Genomic DNA, 19,268 nt, shown 5'->3' on the forward strand with positions numbered 1-19,268 from the left:
TTTATGATTATATTTCAACATAGTTGGTTTCCTTCGTAATCCTATATATTTTACTTTGTGTGTAAACGTAAACATGATTTTAGAAAGGGTCCAGAGGATTCCCCAGACTGCTAACAGAGTCCAGGACAGAAAAAGGTAAAAAATCTTGGCTCTAGTTCAAACCCTGTCATTTATAAATGTGAGAAATTCAAGGCCGGGAATGGAGGAGCGTCCAAGATCATAAAAAAACGAGACTCAGACCCTAATCTTTGTGCTGCAAGTCTACTCAACGTTCTTTCCACACGTAAACACGCTTAGACGTGTCTGGACATATTAACGAATCATGTGTGTGTATGTATATATCTATATATAATATTATTTGCATATAGGCAGAGAAATTGGAATCCAAGAAGCGGAAATCCTAAATTAATCAGCTGTCTGTTCCCTCTCCCAATGTCAGCTCTATTTTTAGAAGAAAAGCAAGTCCTAAGAAATCAATTGATATTAAGAATTTCATTTAAAAAATAAAACAACAACTCCCAGGGTCTATTGTGGAGTTGTTCTACATCCAGCCCAGCTCCTTCTCCTTTGTCTCCATCTAGACAATAATAATAGCAACAGTCTTATGCAGTGCTTTGCAATGACTGGTCAGAAGACGACTCTGAGGCCGTGCAAAGAACTTCATTCTTCTAAGACAGATTCAACCATGTCTAACATGCTATGCTTACTGAGGCAGGAAATCAAACCTAGGTCTTTGTGTTTCTTTTTTTTTTTTTTTTTGCAAGGTATTTGGGGTTAAGTGACTTGCCCAGAGTCACACACATAGTAAGTATCAACTATCTGAGTCCGGATTTGAACTCAGGTCCTCCTGACTCCAGAGCCAGTGCTCTATCCACTGCACCACCTAGCTGCCCCCAAACCTGAGTCTTTGACGAAGATTTTCACCAATGGATTTCTGTTTAATCTGCAGGTAATCAGAACTCAGTTAAAGTCACTTGATGTTACTATTGTCTCAAGCTACCATCCCTATATGTTGTTGTTCAGTCATTTCAGTTGCAAACAACTCTTTGTGACCCCACTTGGGGTTTTCTTGGCAAAGATACTGGAGTAGTTTGCCATTTCCTTTTCTGACTCGTTTTACAGATGAGGAAACTGAGGCTAACAGAGTGAAGTGACTTGCCCAGGGTCACACAGCTAGTAAATATCTGAGGCCAGATTTAAACTCAGGAAGATGAGTCTTCCTGACTTCAGGCCCGGCTCTCTGTGCGCTATGGCGCCACCTAGCTGCCCATTGGTCTCATATCATTTCCCCCCTTTCATAGCCAAATTTCTAGGGAAAAAAAAAGTTGTCTACACTTGTTACTTTTATTTTCTGACTACCCCTCCCCCAACTCACTTTTTAACCCCCTATATCGTGTCTTCCAGTTGGACCATTTGCCCTTGCCAAGGTGACCACTGATCTCTTTGTTACAAAGGTTTCTGCTAAACCGCGTGGACTCTTTGTGCTTTCCCTGTTTGACCTCATCGGCATTTTACACTGTTGATTGACCATCCTCTCGTCCTTGACATTCTCTCCTCCTTGGGTTTCCTGGCATTCTTCTTTCTTTTCACCTCTCAGAGTCTTCCTACTCAGTCTCCTTGATGGAGTCATTATCCTCTGGGATCGCTGTGGATAGCCCCACCAGGGCTCTGTTTTAACCCCTCTTCTCTTTATTGCTTTTTCTATGCTCTCCTACAGTGACCTCATCAGCTCTCATGGGTTCAACTATTGTCTCTAGACAATAGTTCATGGGTTCAACTATTGTCTCTAAACAGACAACACCCACGTTCTGTTGACTCAGTTCTCATCTATGAAGTCTTGCATTTCTGGTCACTTCCTGAACATTTCTACCTGGATATTTCACAAATATCTCTAACTCAATCTATATCAAACCGAGCTCATTCTCTTCTCTCTTTTTCATTTTTTTTATTTTTTATTTTTAGGCAATTGGGGTTAAGTGACTTGCCCAGGTCTGAGGCCAGTGTCAAGTGTTTGGTCTGAGGCCAGATTTGAACTCAGGTTCTCCTAACTTCAGGACCAGTGCTCTATCCATTGTGCCACCTAGCTGCCCCTCTCTTCTCTCTTGATTCTTGTCTCTGCCTAAATTCCCTCTTTCTATTGGGAGCACTGCCATTCTACTAGTCATCCAGGTTTATGACCTAGGGATCAAGCTGAATTCTTCACTCTTCCTCACCTCCTCCATTTATTCCATTGACAAGTTTTATTGAATTGACTTCCATGGCTCTCATATCCACCCCCTTTTCTCCATTCATTGAGCCCGCATCCTAATTCAAGCCTTTATCACAGCTTTCCCAAACCATAGTAATAGCTCTTAATTGATCTTTCCAATGGTTCCCCTTTCTCTAATCCATCCTCCACATAGCTTTCATATTGACATTCCTAGAAGGGAAGGAGGAAGGAAATAAGCATTTATATAGAGCTTACTATGTACCAGATACTATGCTAAGTGCTTTATAAATATTCTCTCATTTGATCTTAAAAACAAGTCTGTGAGGCAGGTGCTATTATCACCCCCATTTTATAGTTGAGGAAACTGAGGCAGACAGAGGTTAAGTGACTTGTTCAGGGGCATGTAAGATAGTTTCTGAGGCCAAATTTGAACTCAAGTCTTCTTGACTCTGGGCTCCATTGCACTATCTAGCTGCCTTTTAAGCCTAGGTCTGACCATGTATGCCACTTCTCTTCTACTCAAGAAGAGTCCTCTAGACAAAAAAAAAACACATACAACCTCCCTTTGGACATTTAAAGGTCTTTATAATCTGACTTTTACCCTGCCTTCCAGGCTTATCATACATGACTTCCCCCACATACTCACCCTCTGGTCAAACTGGCCTCCTCAACAGCCCCTCATGTGACATTCTGTCTCGTGACTAATTTTGCCCCCTTCTCTCCTCTCTTATACTTTCTAGAGGTCCCAGCAACCTCTAAGACTCAACATCAATGCTCTCCCCTACAAGAATCTTTTCCTGATTTCTGTAGTTGTCAGGGCTTTCCCCTAGAAATTACTTTGGTTATTTCTTTTCTGTATGTTCTGCATTTATTTATATGTGAATATGTTGCTTCCTCCAATAAAACAAAAGTCTCTTGAGGGCAGAGATGATTTCATTTTTGTGTTGGATTTGGGAGCATAATTGTTGCTGGTAATAGCATTAAAGACTATAAATATGTTAGAAACAGAGAGAGTGTGGGTGGTAAGGACTTGGCTCTGGGTAAAGGACAGCTGCATCTCTAGGGTTGGGTTCCCATTTAGAAATCACTTTACAATCTATTAGATTGTAAACTCGTTGAGGGCAGGAACTATCTTTTGTATCCACAGGGACTCAGGTGCTTAGCACAATGCCTGGCACATAGTAGGTACTCAATAAACGGGACTGAATTGAATGGAACTTTGCCATAGAACCCAGCGTCTAATGGAACATTTTGTGGATAGCTGTTATTACAGCACAGTGCCACCTGGCTTGATCTTTCTATAATGTATTTAGGAAACAAATCTATTTCATTAGCAACATATTACTTTAGAAATAAGGAAACTTTCCAGATCTAGTTCTATCCACTCATTTTACAAAAGAGTCACAGAGATCAAAGAGATTAAATGACTAGCCCAGAGTCACATAGCTAATCAGTAGGCATCTAGGGAAACATGCCTTATTGAAAAGCATGCATTTAGATAAACTTCTGGCATGGGGGGACACTGGGATACTGAGGCCCCGAAGTATTTCTGTTCATTGGTGCTGGGTGAATTCTTATTGATTACTTTGTTTGGGGGCAACATGCAACCCTATTAACGTGATGGGATGCAGACGGACTTTATCATGACCTTATCATAGAAAGAGATTAACATGTCATGAATTGAAGTCTACTCATTGGGAATTTGTGGCCAGTTAAACAGGGTCTGAGTTAAAGCTTAGCTTTCTATGGTCCATAACAAAAGGGTTCAAAAAACAAATGACAACATAAATAAACCCATGGCAAAGCCAGAGACATTTAATCTAGCTAAGTGAATAAGCAACTGGTAAGCCCTTGAGAAGCATCTTTGAACACACAAACAATTGACCCAAAAATTCTAGAGCATGCTTATTTATTCATTACAAGAAATCCTTAGAGACCTTTACTAGGCAGTACTTTGTTATATCTAGTGCTGATTGAACTATGTAAATGAAAGCAATAAAACTGAAGATTACAGGATTTTTAAACTAGGTGGCTCAGTGGATAAAATACTATGCTTGGAGTCAGGAAGGCCTGAGTTCAAATCCAGACTCAGACATTCACTAGCTGTATGACCCTGGGCAAGTCACTTCACCTTGTTTGCCTCAGTTTTCTCATCTGTAAATGAACTGGAGAAGGAAATGGCAAACCACTCCAGTATTTTTTGCCAAGAAAACCCCAAAAGGGGTCACAAAGAGTCAACAACAATGCAATCCTCTCATTGTATGGATAAGAAACTGAGGCCCAGAGAAGGAACTAATTGTTGCTGAATTCTAGTGCCTCTCCAGCTCCAGTCTAGTCTTAAGGGTGTCAGTAGCTCCACAAGGAGACATCTCATCTCCCTAGGGGTCTTCTCAAACCTGAATTGCCCAAGGTTACCCAGAGAGGGAGTGGAAGAGCCAGGATCTGAATCCAGGTCTTCTGTCTCTGAATCCACTGTTCTTTTCACTGGGCTTCCTTTCCTCCCCGGCATTGCATAACTCCTCATTAGCAGGGTTCTCTCTATTCCATACAGCACTTCGATGGCCCTGGAGCCATGTCGCAGTGTTATTGGTGAAATAGACCTTCACAGCCATCTTGCTCAATGTATTAATAATAATAATAATGATAGCTGGCATTTATATAGTGCTTTAAAGTTTGAAAAATGCTGTATGTATATTTTCTTATTTGAGCCTCACAATAACTCTGTGAGGTAGGTGCTATTATTACCCCATTTTACAGATGGGGAAACTGAGGCTGAGAAGTTAAATGATTTGCCCAGGAGCCCACAGCCAATAAATGTCAAGGCACAATTTGAACTTAGTTCTTCCTGTCTCCACACCTAACACTCTAAGCACTGCATCACCTAGCTGCCTCAGATTCTAGTAAATGGCTCCTATTACTGGAATCTTAGGCATTCACAGAAAGTAGCATGAAATGAAATAGTTAAAAAAGGTAACTCTTTACTTAAGCTTGTAATTTTCCACATAAAATGAGGGGGTGAACTAGATGCTGTCTAAGGTTCTTCCTGGCTCTCATATTTTGTGTTCTCAGGTCTCTTTCAACTCTTACATTCTAGGGTATATGTTCCAAGGTCCCTTCCAGTCATTCAGTCGGTTGACAAGCCTTCATTAAGACATTACTATGTGCCAGGTGCTGTGCTAATTGCTGGTTATATAAATAAAGACAAAACCCAAGGCTCCCTGCCATTAAGGAGCTCTCATACTAATGGGGGAGACAATGTAAAAATGTACATATAAGATATGCAGAGCATAAGTAAAATATAATCTCAAGCTATTGGCAATAGGTGGTTAGGGAGCAGGAAAGGCCTCCTAGAGAACAGAAGGTTTGAGCTGAGCCTTGAAGTACACTATGAAAGTCAGGAGGCAGAGATGATGAGGGAGAACATTCCAGACAGGGGAAAGCCAGTGAAAAGACAAGAAATCATGTAATGAAGTGTCATTTTTGAAGCACAGCTAGTGTGCCGGTGTGGTTGCATCTTAGAGTACGGGAGGAGAGTAAAGTGTAAGCAAATTGAAAGGAGAGGGCAGGTTGGGAAGGTCTTTAAATGCCAAACACGTGATTTTCCATTTGATCCTGGAGGTAATAGGAGGTCATTAGAATATATAGAATGAGAGGAGGGTGACATGGTCAGACTTGCACTTTGGAAAGATCACTTAGCAGCTGAGTAGAGGATGAAAAGAAGCTTGAGGTAGAGACATCAAGCAGAAGGCTAGTGTGTTCAGGGATAAGGTGATGAGGACCTGCCCCAGAACAGCAGCTGTGTGAGCAGAGAGAAGAGGATTTATATGAGACATGTTGTGAAGGTAGAATTGACCAAACTTGGCAACAGATTGGGTATGTAGGGTGAATGCAAGTGTGGGGTTGAGGATAATGGCAAGGTTATGAGCCTGTGAGAGGTGGTGCTCACAAAAACAATAGGGAGGTTCAGAATAAAGGAGAGTTTGGGAAAGAAGATAATTAGTTCTGTTTTGGATGTGTTGTTTTAGATGCCCAGGGAAGCAGCAATTTATGAAAGACTGGAGTTCAATTGAGAGGTTAGGATCGGACATATAGATCTGGGAATCATCTGTATGGAATTGACAATTAGACTCGATAGGAACTGACGAGATCACCAAATATGGTAGTATGAAGTGAAAAATGAAGAAGACCTAGGAGAGAGGATTGGGTGGACAGCCAGAGTTAATGGACATGACTTGGAAGAAGATCCAGCAAAGGAGCCTAAGAAGGAATAGTTAGACAGAAAGGAGAAGAGTTAGGAGAGAAGAGTGCTAGGAAAACCTAGAGAGGAGGGAGCATCCAGGAGAAGAGGGTGATCCACATTGGCTGAAGCTACAGAGAAGTCAAGCAAGATGAGTAATGAGACGATCCTTCCAGCTCCAACATTCTATAAGCTTAATCTGACCACACTTTTATCCATCATTTAAATAGTAGCAACCACTGGACCTCTGGAGGTTTTGGTTTAATAAGCACAAATGCGCGCGTGCACACACACACACACACACACACACACACACACCACACCAATGGGAATTTCAAAGTATGAGTTGGCTGGCCCACTTAACAATTGATTGACACATTGCTCATAGATTATGCTTATCTATTCATTAGAATAGGTCCCTTAGAAAATACCACAGTAGCATATTTCCATCTGAACTATGTATTTGAACTATGCATTTGAAAATTGCTCTCTCTTCCTGAAATGTCTTTTCTCTTTCTTTTTTCATCTGATGATTCTTACCTATCCTTCAAAGCCTGATACCTTATTTGGGAACCTTTCTCTGTTGCCCAGTTGGTATTGACCTTTTCCCTTCAGACTTCACATAGACCAGTTTCTATTGTACTTATCACGTTTAATGGTGTGTTATGATTGGTTTGTGTTACATCCTTCAGTTAGACTATAAGCTCCATTGAGGCTTGAACTATATTACATCTAAATCTTCTATCTTCCACAGTGCCTAGAATAGTGCTTTAACACAAAAGGTGTTTAATACATGGTTGTTGATTTTGATTTGTTGACAAAAGCAATAGCACTTCAGATTACAGAGATATGTGGGTGTGCTATTTTTTATATGTTTTTAAAAACAGGCCTCTTGATATATTTAATGACCAAAAAGGATCAGAAGTTATCATGTTCCATTTTTAATAATGAAAATTCCATGTGTTTAAAATATTCTCCTGCATGCCTGGCGTGGCAAATACCATTGACCTTCATATTATTTCTCTGGACTCACTCATGAACTAGCCAGCACTTTGGTGCTGGACAGCTCCCTTTGGCCCGGTAATGCAATAATTTATTAAAACTCCAACAGTTAATTAACGAGGGTGCACAAATATCATGCAAACATTGAAGCTGTGCTCACAAACAAAACGTGCATCATGGACAAAGAATTATACCAAAAAATCTTGGAGACAGGAAGGGGAATGGAATGTTCAATAATTTCTGTACAAAAATGCAGGGTGCTTTTTTTGTGGGGGATAATCTGTAAAAGATGCATCATAAGGTCTGGCATTTCCAAAAAGAGAAAACTGTATAAAAATAAATATCCTATGTACAAACACACACACAGGCCAATCCAAGGTTAGGGCCATCACTGCAAGAGAAAACAGATGCAGGTTAGTTTCAATGTCAAGTCCTTGGCTTGTTTCAAATATGGGTAAGGCTGGGATCCCATTTTATGATGGCAGGAAGACTCAGAATGATTTCTTGTTAAACTATAGGCTTCCCTAGGACCAGGACTCCCAGGATCCTTAATATCCTTTGACTGCCCCATTCTGTCTCCATACAAAGCTCTGGACATAATACATGTTTTTGTGACTCTCTAGCTAAGACTTAGGACAGTTAGTTGTTCCATAAGGGCACATCTTGTCTCCCCCAGATCTTCTGACCCCTGGAAATGGATTTGTCTCCCCCACACCCTAGTGAGATTCCCAACCAAGCTGGTTAACCCCATTCTCCAGCCACGAGAGGCAGTCTTAGGAACCTCTATCAGAAGGCAATGTGGATGCTTGTCTTACATCATCCATCTTTTAGTGGGCACAACTAAATCTAAGATGCTGAAGATAATAGCCCCAGGCATAACCTGCCCTGGGCTCCCTTTCCTTTTAAAATTCAGCTCAAATATCACCCCTTCCAGGGAACCTTCTTTCAGCCACCTAGGTCTTAGTCCTAGGAGCTCATTGATAATTGTTGTAACTCTAGAATGCATTTGTCATAGGAGATTGTGTGTTATTGTGTGACAGCAAGATAACTATGGAGATTAGGATACAGACCAGACCTGCGATTCCATTGATAGAGGCAACTTTTGGGGGAGGGAACTTGCTCTACCAAAGGAGGCTGGAACTTTCTCTGTATCTTTTAGTATTACAGAGCTGCCTACTCAGTAGGCTGGTTGACAAGCATTTATTAAATTCTTACTATGTGCCAGGCAATGTGCCAAGAGCTGGAGATACAAAGAAATGCAAAAACATGGTGCCTAGAACACTCAGAATTGTAGTGACTTGCCCAGGGTCACAAAGCCAGTATATGTCAGATGCAAGACTTGAATCCAGGTCTTCCTGGCTCTAAAGCCAGCTCTACACACTACACTTTGCTGTTTCTATTTGTTCAAAGTTAGTTATTATTGCCCCCTCCTTTAATGAGGAGGTAAGCTCTTGGAGAATAAGGTCTAGAACATATCTTTGAATCCCCAGCACCTAACACAGTACCTCCCACATGGCAGATATTTAATAAATGCTTTTTGTTGAATTTATTGATGAATATGTTTGTTTCCTATCCCTCTATTAGATTGTAGTCTCTTTGAAAACAAGGGTCAAGTCTTGGTTTTTGTTTTTGTTTTTTTTTTGGCAAGGCATTTGGGGTTAAGTGACTTGCCCAGGATCACACAGCTAGTGAGTATCATGTGTCTTAGATCACATTTGAACTCAGGTCCTCTTGACTCCAGGGTCGGTGCTCTATCCACTGCGCCACCTAGCTGCCCCTGGGGTCAAGTCTTAAGTACATTTTATATCTCCTCTAACACCTAGCAGCTAATCTGTACACAGTTGGGGCTTAATGGATGTTTGTTGGATTACTCTCTACTCCTGATTGGGGGAGGTGAGGGAGTTTAGCAGCTGTAGCTTAAAGCCCTGGCCACTGTGTCCTCAGGCTCCGCATCCTGAGATTAGCCTGAAATAGACTTATTCCCATTGATGGTGACCAAGATGAGCTTCTGAAATCCTTGGGAACAAGGACTCCCTCTTCTTATTCTTTGACTTGGCCATCATGGAGGCTGGGTTGTCAATTTGGATTTTTATCCAAATGGGTTACATTAAAATATTTTTGTCTGAAGCCATCACCTCACTGGGGGATGTGGGAAGAACAATGACTATGATGACCTTGAGTGGATTGTTGTGTACAGGTGAAGAGATGGCAAATGGCTGCCCCATGAACTGTGAGCAAGGGTTGTCCCAGTCACCCCTGCCCAGAACTCCTTCCCCCTGCAAGAAATGCCTCTGAATCAGAGGGAGCAGGCTGGAGCAGAGCCTGCTGACCCCAGAATTAGAATTAGCATGGTATAGTAGAAGGAGCACTGGGATTGGAGGCAGAGGGCCTGGGTTTGAATTCTAGTTCTTTTACTTACTGGCTGTGTGTTCTGGGGCAAGGAAGTTTACCATTCTAGACCCCAGTTTCTCTCCTCTGTGAAAACGAGAAAGTTGGATCAGGTGATCTCAAAGGTCTTATCTAACTCTAAATTCTAGTTAATTGCTGTCCACGGGTTAGGGAACACTCTATAAGCAGAGTGACTCCCATTTCTTTTGCAATAAACAGCCCACAATAGCCCAGAGAGGGATTTTTTTTTGGTAAGAATTATTATTCCTATTTTACAGATGAGGAAACTGAGGCTGACTTGATATACCTAGGCTCATACAGTTTCAGAGCCAAGATTTTAAGTCACTTCTCTCCTGATTCTAACCCCACTTAAAATCCACTCACCAAGGGCTAAGGCTTATTTTAATTTGAGTAGCAACTGCCAGGAAGAGGTAAAATGGTTTAGGTGACCTTACATGCTACTCTGAGGATTAACAGTTAATTAATAACCAATTTATAAGTATCTCTAAGAACTCCTTGGAGAAAAAGTGCAGCATGAATCTGAACTGAATAGATGAACCTTATTGGTGTGGAAACCCCATGAATTAGAGCTACCTGGATGCCAAAGAAGGAATTATCTAAAAATATATCTTGAAATGACTTGCTGGGTAGTGAAAAGAGGGGAGGGAGAGGTTTGAGAAGAACATATTTATCTGCAAATGAAGGTGATATAAAAACAGGAGATAACAATAAGAATGAAAAAGAATGCATCCTGAGTGCTCGAGGAATGGTAACAATGCATGGTGGGTGGCTGTTCTGCTGAGCTGGGTTTGCTTATATGTCTATAGAACATGTACAGGGATATGTGTGTGTGTGTGTGTGTGTGTGTGTGTGTGTGTGTGTTCACTGTTGGGAAGACATCTCCAAGTGCACATATCCCACCAATGCACTGCAGGCCATCAGGAAACCCTACCTTATTCCAGCAGCCCTGGACTGGCAAACCATCTTCCCCCTGTAATGGAGAAGGACAAAAGTAGGGCTCAGACTCTTAGGCAAGTAGGAAAAGTTTAATAACCTTGGGCATCTGCAACCTATATTTGAGGCTGGTTAGGATGGGACTAAACAACATTTTGCTTTATTTCTTTTCTCTGCTGCTGGCTTAAAGGTGGATGTTCTAGGTGGTTTGGTCTCCTGGGTTCAGTGGGAGCCTAGGGCTTCTGTGTGGAAGTGGGGATTTGGGCGCCCTAAGTGAAAGATCTAGTAAGTGACTTTAGGTTACTCTACCTCCCTTGGCACTTGGCCCATCCACAGGTCTGGCCAGAATCTACAAAGGAGATGATGGCTAGCCTCAGGTCTCTCTTGGGATGGGAGTCTCTTAAAGGATGGGATCAGTTGGGTGGGAGCCATTGGTTCTCATCAATTTCACTCAAATGCAATTAGTGGAACCTAGTGTTCAATGCTCCTCATGGAATTAGTGGTGGACCTTCATTAACAAGTTTTATAATGGTGGAAAGCTCCAGGATTAGGTATCTTATTATCCTAATAATGATAATGATCATTTAAAATTTAAATTTAATTATTTTCATTTAACAAAATCTATTTTTCTTTCTCTTACCTTTCCTATTATTTTTAAATTTAATATTTTCAACAAACAAAAATCTCTTTTTCTCACCCTCCCACCTCCCCATCTGCCAATAAAACAAAACCCTCATAACAAATATGCATAATCAAGCAAAACAAATTCCCATACTGGCCATGTCCGAAAAATATGTCTCATTTTGCATCTTAAGTCCAACCCCTATCTGTCAAGAGGTGGGTAGCATGCTTCAGATGATAATTATAATTTAAAAAACCCATGACAAGAACAACAAATACGAAAGCACTAAAAGTAGCAAAGGGGAAAGGCAACATTTCTACAGATGTTATTGGGGGAAAACACCTCTTTGTGATAACATTTTCTCAATTTGATTTGTTTTTGAGGGAGGAGGAAGAAGGAGAAGATCGGGCATAGTTGTTTCGAGGAGTCATCCTCACTACCCTTTGATAGGTAGGGTTTCGGAAACAACATGAACTCGGACTCTTCCACAGGAAAAGGAGCCACCACTGGCCAGAGTGGCATTCCCATTGGTACACCAGTGATGGGAGGAGTGATGTGATGTAGAGCTCAGGACAGAGCGAAATGAAATGTTAGGTGTGTGGACAGGAGCAAGGGGGTTGGGGAGTTATGACTTGCAGATCCAAAGATGACCTGGGGAGTCATAGGAAGAGTTTGTGGCAGGTGAGTTTGGCAGAGGAAAGGGCCCTTGCTGGTTATTGATGGGGGCTTGTGGGAGAGATGGAAAAATTCCCTATGGAGAAATGTTAGTTGGCATGCTACATGCTCAGGGTTTAGCAGAATGGGGGATCCGAGAAAGGGCTCATGCTCACTCAGTTCCCCAGCCTGAAAGGTTTCTGAACTCTTATAGCAGTGACTTCACACATGGGCTCTAAGAAACATGCGCTGTAAAAGTATCGTTGGTACACCTTCCCCATTCCTGACAATCATCTGCATTTGAAGATGTCTCCCATCTGAAATTGATCATGCAGGATTGGGTCTGTGTATATATATGGGGGGAGGGCAGGGGATGATCAAATGGAATGAGACCAGGCCAGTCAAAGGTTCTAACCCTGGCTTATTGAACCAGGTGGAATGAAAAGACCATCAAAATCTCCATACCTACTTGTGACATTGAGAAAGAGGTAGGAGCTTCCTTGGCACAGGCATAGTTAGGTGCAAAAGGGTGAAGAACAGGGGCTAGCATTGTGATGCCTAGATAATATTAATAATACTGGTAATAGCTAACATTTATATAGCACCTACTATGTGCCAGGCACTGTGCTAAGCACTTCACAATTATTATATCATTTGAGCCTCACAAGCACCCTGAGAGGTAAGTGCTATTATTATCCTCATTTGACAGATAAGGAAACTGAGGCAGAGGTTAAGTGACTTGCCCAGGGTCATACAACTAGTGTCTGAAGCCAGATTTGAACTCAGGTCTTCCTAACTGTAAGCTTGCTCCACCACCTAGCTGTCTAGAGAAACAACTTATCAGACTGGGGAGAATACAATATACTCTTTTATCCTGTCCTAAAGACTCCTTTATTGCTTTCTGCTTTCCTTTCTTATCTCTCTTAACTATTCTCTGTAGCTTTGTCCTTCCCCTGGTACTATTGCCGAGGGTATTCAATGGTGAACCAAACTCTTCAAAAGGAAGGCAATCTGGGGACAAGGGGAGAAAAGAGGCAGGTCTTATGGGATGTTCTTGACTTCAATCAAAGAGGGTGAATCCCTTTTTGTTATCTCAGACTAGAGTATTTTTAACTGGCTGGCCTGTTTCTAGATTTTGGAGAATGAGTTAGCACCAGATTAGGGTATAACCAAGGCAAGGGTGATTGGCACCAATTGTCTCAGGCACAATCTGGGCTGTAGGAACTCTTAAGCTATTCCATAACCCCGCAGGAAAGACTGAACTTGCAGAATTATGCTGGGGACACAGGGGAGGATCAGAAATCAGAGAGGCAGTGTGGGGGAGGGGAGAATGAAAATTGGACTTGGAGCCAGGAGACCCAGCCCCCACTCTTCTGCTTTCTAGCTGTGTGACTCTTGGCAAATAACGTAACCTCTCGGAGCACTGGGTTCCTCATCTATAAAATAGGGGCAATAAAACTTGCCTTCCTTAACTCAGGGTGGTCATAAGAGAAACATTTTGTAAGCCTTAAAGTGCTATGGAAATGTGACTTATTATTAGGATGAAGCCAAGTGAGAGTAGAGAAATAACCTCAACTATTAGAAGTAAGGCATCAGGGCACAGTGGAGGAGAGCACTGGCCTTTGAGTCAGAGGATGTGGATTCAAATGCCCCCTCTGATGCTTACCACTTGTGTGATGTTGGGTGAGTTACTCAACCCTCTGGACCTCAGTTTCCTCATCTGTAAAATGAAGGTGTTGGACTCGATGGGGCTTGAGGGCTCTTCCTACTCTGGATCTATGATCCTCTAATTTTAAGTCACTTAACCTCTCTGGGGCTCAGTTTCCTCATCTGTAAAATGAGGGGTTTGGATGAGATAGTCTTTAAGGTCCCTTCCAGTGCTGTACCCATGGTCCGCTGTTTCTGTGGACTTGCCCAGCATGGCAAATTTGTTAATCTTGTTGCAATGTCTGGAAGTTAGCCAGCTTATAGTCAAGGCCTACATTTATTACTCTTTAAGTGAAAGGTGTGGGTGGGAAGAGGAAGTATGTCCAGTGTTAACTCACAATTTCAGGTCACATGGTCCAGAAGAGAAAGCCAAAGGAAGACAAGGAAAGGCTAAATATCCATCAGAGAGGCAGATCCAAGCAATAAGAGCCCCATGTCTGGGGTTGTTAGGAAGCAGGTAATGATGGAGGGATGGAGGAGGCATGCAGGAGGAAGGTCCATGAAAGCCAAGAGAAACCAAGCAGGAAAGGGAAGGTAATGCCATACCAATGGGCACGGGGCATCCAGTCCGTCCAGCCCTGGTAACCCCGGCTCCCCCTTCTCTCCTTTAAAACCTCGATGTCCCTGTTCACAAAATCAACCACGATGATTATTTGGGTCAGAGATGGCCAGCTCCTTCCCAGTGGAGGAGAGGCCCCGTCCTCTCCTGGCCAGGACATAAGACACTAGAGATGCCACACCCAGGAGCCAAGATTTGGGGGCAAATCTCCCCAACATAACTATGACTGGTCCTTTGATTTTTGAGAAATTCAGTGTCTAAGCCCTGGGAAAGCAGACTCAGGAAAGATCTTGATTTTTCTCTCATCTTCACTCCTATCATGGATAAACCTGGTCCAATACCTTAACAGAATTTTAATGAAAAATTATAATTACAATTAGATTAGAAGTCCCTTAAGGGCAGGACTGCATGGTTTTGTAATCTTTATATGCCTAGAGTCTTGCACACAGTAGGTAACTTAGAAAATGTTCACTGAATTGCATTGAAGAGTATCTTGATACAGGGTGGAGAAAGCTTTTAAGCTCAACAAATTGTTGACTGATTGACTGATCGATTTGGGGGACTCCTGATAAATATTGGCCTATTTTTTCTAATAGTCATAAAAGACCTTTCCCCTTTAAGAATCTTGGTCTCTATTGCCAACTCTTTGGGTGCTGAGACTACCCTTGCTGTAAGCAGAAGGAAGCAGGCTGAGTGAAGTAACTCCCTGGCTGGCTTTTATCCTAGCAAGGTTTGAGACAGATCATCTACCTGGGGAGCTGAACCCTAGTGTCCTGTGTATCCAGACCAAGTGAGGACCCAGATTGGTTGGTAGTTGACTGGAGGTGGTAAAGAAACAAAGAAGGGCAACTCCATCATTGGCAGCTGTTACTCGAGCTCCCAAAGTCAGCCCTGGCTGAAAGCATGGGACTTCTGTTGGTCAATCCCTTTCCTCCTGGCTTCCACCCCTCTAGCACTTTATTTATGAAGCTGCTGAAAAGAAAGGGATTTTAACCAGAATTTTGTGTGCTGTGGCTCTGAGCCCAAACCAACAGCATCCAGAATTCCTCTAGCCCTTAGCATAACAGAGGAACTTTGGCACCAGGGCTGTGATTAATCATTTCACATTCTAAGCTGAGTTTTCCTTCTTTCTTCCCAATTTGTGAACCTCAAGGAAAAAACAAACAAACAAACAAGAAACCACAAATACAAGCCATTAAATTAGAACATACCAATGGACAGGGGGCATCTAATCCAGGTGCTCCTTGGTCTCCCTTATCCCCTTTAGGCCCCCTAGAGCCTTTCTTCCCCCTCTCCCCCTGTAAATAATGGTTCAGGCCAAGAAAGAAAAATAATATCAAAGCTTTAGGATCATCCATTGTATCAAAGTTAGAGACAGAAAGATACAAAATAAAACAGAAAACCAGAAAAAAAAATTTTAAAAAAATAGACCCTCCTAATTAATATAGTTTCTGTAGGGATGTAGATATCAACTGTGGGCATCTGCAAGTGTATAGGGGTGTGTGTGTGTGTGTGTGTGTGTGTCCCTAAGGGGATCAGAGGAGGTAGTAGGGCTTTGGGTTGGTGATGGAGGGTAGGGGCTGTCCAAGGTCGATCTTGCCATTCTCTATGCTGTGTCTATGCAGCATGTTCTAAAGGGTAAGACTGGCCATGGAGCCACTTCTTTCTGGGGTGTCTGCATCCTGTGATGCTTCATCTGATGGCAATTCACCCTCAACCAGCTCTTACTTTTACTGGTGGCTAGTTGTCTCTTAGTGATGTTTGACTCAGGGTACTCTTGCAAATGAGCTTGTATTTCCCAACATGGGTGGGGGTGCTCTAGGGAGCACCTAGACTGAGGGTGGAAATTGATCATAGGTAATCAATGAAAGGGATAAAACATATGTGAGCAGCTTAGGGGTGACTACATGTCAAACTCTTGCTTTTAATAGAGGAGCTAGGAGGTCTTAACTTCTATAGAAAGAGGAAATCATCTTAGAACTGGGGGTATTTTAAAGACCCATTTACAGAAAATAGAAAATTTCCCAACTCACCTCCTCCCAAACCCTCAGAGTTACATAAAATGAGATGAAAGAGGATTGGTCAAAGAGAGGGTTTTATTCAGCATGTGGCAGGGTTAGAAGGTACAAATAAAATCAAGCAACAGAGATGTCTAAAAAAAAAGTGGAAAATAAAAGAGTTTAGATAAAATAAACTCAAAATTGGAAAAAGAATGGATGGGAAAGGGATATGACTGGGAGAAATTGTCTACAGGGAAAAAAAAGTCTCCAGGGATATAGAAGGAAGAGGAAGGAAGATCCAGGCCAAAAAAAAAAAAAAAAGGCAGCAGGGACAGAGGTAAGGGGACAAGAGGGGCCTGTAGAAATAAGAACCAAACACACAGCACATGTTCCACATGCCAGATGGAGCATTTTGGAAAGTGACTGGCTTAGCTTGGATGAATGACCATCTGACTTTTTCTGTAGGGTGATTCAAAGGCTACACCATGGCATCTACACCAGTGTGTTTGCCACCACCATTTTTAGGCAAAAGATGTTGTTCCTTTCTCAGACATTTCCCAAACTAAAAACTGCACGTGGGCCAAATTCCTAGAGAACTTCTGGGTAGAGAAGACAGATGATGTTTATACAACTGCAATTTAGGAATGGGACATGATTATGTTTGTCTGATGTCTGTCCTATCTGGAAAATGTTAATAATCTTGGCATTGAGTCTTAGAATGACCATTGTGACTTTCTTAAGAGGACCAAGAACTATCTTTGAAAAATTTTTTTGGTAGAATGTTAGCTCTTTGAGGGCAGGGAATGTTTAATTTCTGTCTTGGTAACCTCAGGGCCTGGCACATAGTAGGTACTTAAAAATACTTACTGAATTTAATTGAATTAATAGAGAGGAAAAGAACATCATTTCTTAGGCTGGACTTTCATCAAATCACATGAACATCAGAATCTTCCTGACTTGGATCAGCCCCATGATCTATCCAGCCCAGCAAAGAAAATTAAGAGCTGATGGCTAAACTTGGGGGCTAAAAAGGACACTTTTAAGTGATTTAGAAGTACTGTCTTTGGAGAACGTCAGTGGATTCTTTATAGAACTTTCAGATGAAGGCCAGAGCAATTTCCTACTATTTTCCAGACTTTCTTTTTGTTAAATAAGCCATTCCTAATTTGCAAAGAGGGGAGGAAAGGCCACTGTCAAATTCTAAGACAGTAAAGAGAAAGCATTCCCTCTATGGGCCATCATTGTCTAGTTCATTAATAACTATTTCATGAATTTCACCTCCATTGCATCTCTACCTCCAGCACCATCTTTGACAAGGTGGAGTAACAGCTTTATCCCTGGCTTCTCTGACCAATATTGCCTGATCTTTGCTATCCCCACGTGGCTGCCTATGAAGCTCTTGAATCACGACTTCCATGGCTCACTCTGACCTCAAACCAACAGAAAGAGTTAAAGGAAGTTAGTATGAGTAATTTAGCCATAGCAATAACAATTAAGTGAAACCCAAACTCAAAAGAAAGGAGATAGAAATGATGTTAATAAGCCAAACTGTGGTTGGAATGATCGTATTTGCTTGGAACCATAAAGTCTTTGTGACTTTGCCCACAGGAAATTCTAATTTCCCATCTTGCCTGAAACACTGATTCTGTTTCCGACAGTTATGTCTTGGTGGAGTGGGAGGAAGGCTGAAGATGGGCAGTCTGGTGCAGTGGGTAGAATGCTGGAATTGGAGCCAGGGAGATTAGGACTCAAATCCTGACTCTGATGACTAAGTAGCTGTGTGACCCTGGGCTTAACCTCACTTAACCTCTCTGAGGCTCAGTTTCCTTATCTGTGAAATGAGGTGGTTGCGTTAGATGGTCTCCAAGGTCCCTCCTAGCTCTGAATCTAGGGTCATATGCACCACACAGGCTACCTCCCTTCTTTCCTCCTCCCCTGTCCCTATTAATGGCCAGCATTGACAGAACCAACTCTGCATTGTTTGTGATGAGACACCAATTTACAGGCACTGTGTAAATATTTACTGAATTGAAAGGGAATCGAATTCATCTTTATTGGCAATGGAAAGAAAAAGACAGCGTCTATATTGCCCCATCACATGCATTAATGCTATCAGGGACCTGCCAGCAGACTAGCTGAGCAGCCAGTGGGGCTGGCCAAGCAGCGGTCTTAGCTACACAATGAGAGGGACTTCCTCAAACAGTAGTTACCAGTGTCAGATATTTAACTTCTTTTCCAGCTCTGCCAGTTGCCTTTCCCTATTAGAATGTAAGCTCCTTGAGGAGCTTGAGTCCTAGAGACTGTGTCTTATTTGTATTTGTATCCCCAGTGATTAGCACAGTGCCTGGCACACAGTAACACTTAATAAATATTCCTATCTATCTGTCTATCTATCTGTCATCTTTCTGTCTGTCTGCCTATCATGTGTCTGTCTGTCTATCTATGTATCTATTTATCTGTGTATGTTCATCTCTTGATGGAGCAGTGCTATATGTGTGGGTGCCTATGGGCCATGCCTTGGCAGAGCACCATGCTTCTAGGGTAGAGAGAGCCGACAAGAGCTAAGGAAAACACTAATAGACTGAAGGAACAATAAGAGAGTGGGGAGAGGCTGATCTTTCTTGGGAAGGGCATCTATCCTGTTAGGACTCTGTCATCTGGGCTAAGGAAAAGGTAGAAAGGTCACCACTTCCCTAGACTAAACACAGCCTCATTATTTTAACCAGGGCATCCAGGTTTTTCAGGAATGAGCACCATGATGAGAAATCCATATGTGTGTGGGCTGAATGCATTTTTAAGTAATAATTTTAATTATTGAGCCAATCCTGTTAGCATGACCCCTGGATACACAAAGATGTAGGTGGGCAAGTAATTACTAACCTGCTAGTTCATGTGTGCTGGCTAACTAGGTAAAATACGTTTTTGTTTTGCTGAAC

General features: G+C 42.1%; 1 protein-coding gene across 1 annotated transcript in view; it reads right to left on the minus strand.

Moving 5' to 3' along the window:
• Positions 1-7,099: 7,099 nt before the first annotated feature.
• COL13A1 (collagen type XIII alpha 1 chain) overlaps positions 7,100-19,268 on the minus strand; it is a 212,940-nt gene continuing 200,771 nt past the window's right edge. Inside the window, exons 39-41 of the mRNA XM_027840607.1 lie at positions 15,544-15,630; positions 10,789-10,827; positions 7,100-7,839 (exon numbers count right to left, since the gene is read on the minus strand). Of these exons, the coding sequence (XP_027696408.1) occupies positions 7,837-7,839; positions 10,789-10,827; positions 15,544-15,630 (129 nt within the window). The 3' untranslated portion in view covers positions 7,100-7,836. The remainder of the gene's footprint in view (positions 7,840-10,788; positions 10,828-15,543; positions 15,631-19,268) is intronic.

This window comes from Vombatus ursinus, unplaced genomic scaffold (genome assembly GCF_900497805.2).
Source record: "Vombatus ursinus unplaced genomic scaffold, bare-nosed wombat genome assembly UNPS02014847.1, whole genome shotgun sequence".
NCBI classification, from domain to species: Eukaryota; Metazoa; Chordata; class Mammalia; order Diprotodontia; family Vombatidae; genus Vombatus; species Vombatus ursinus.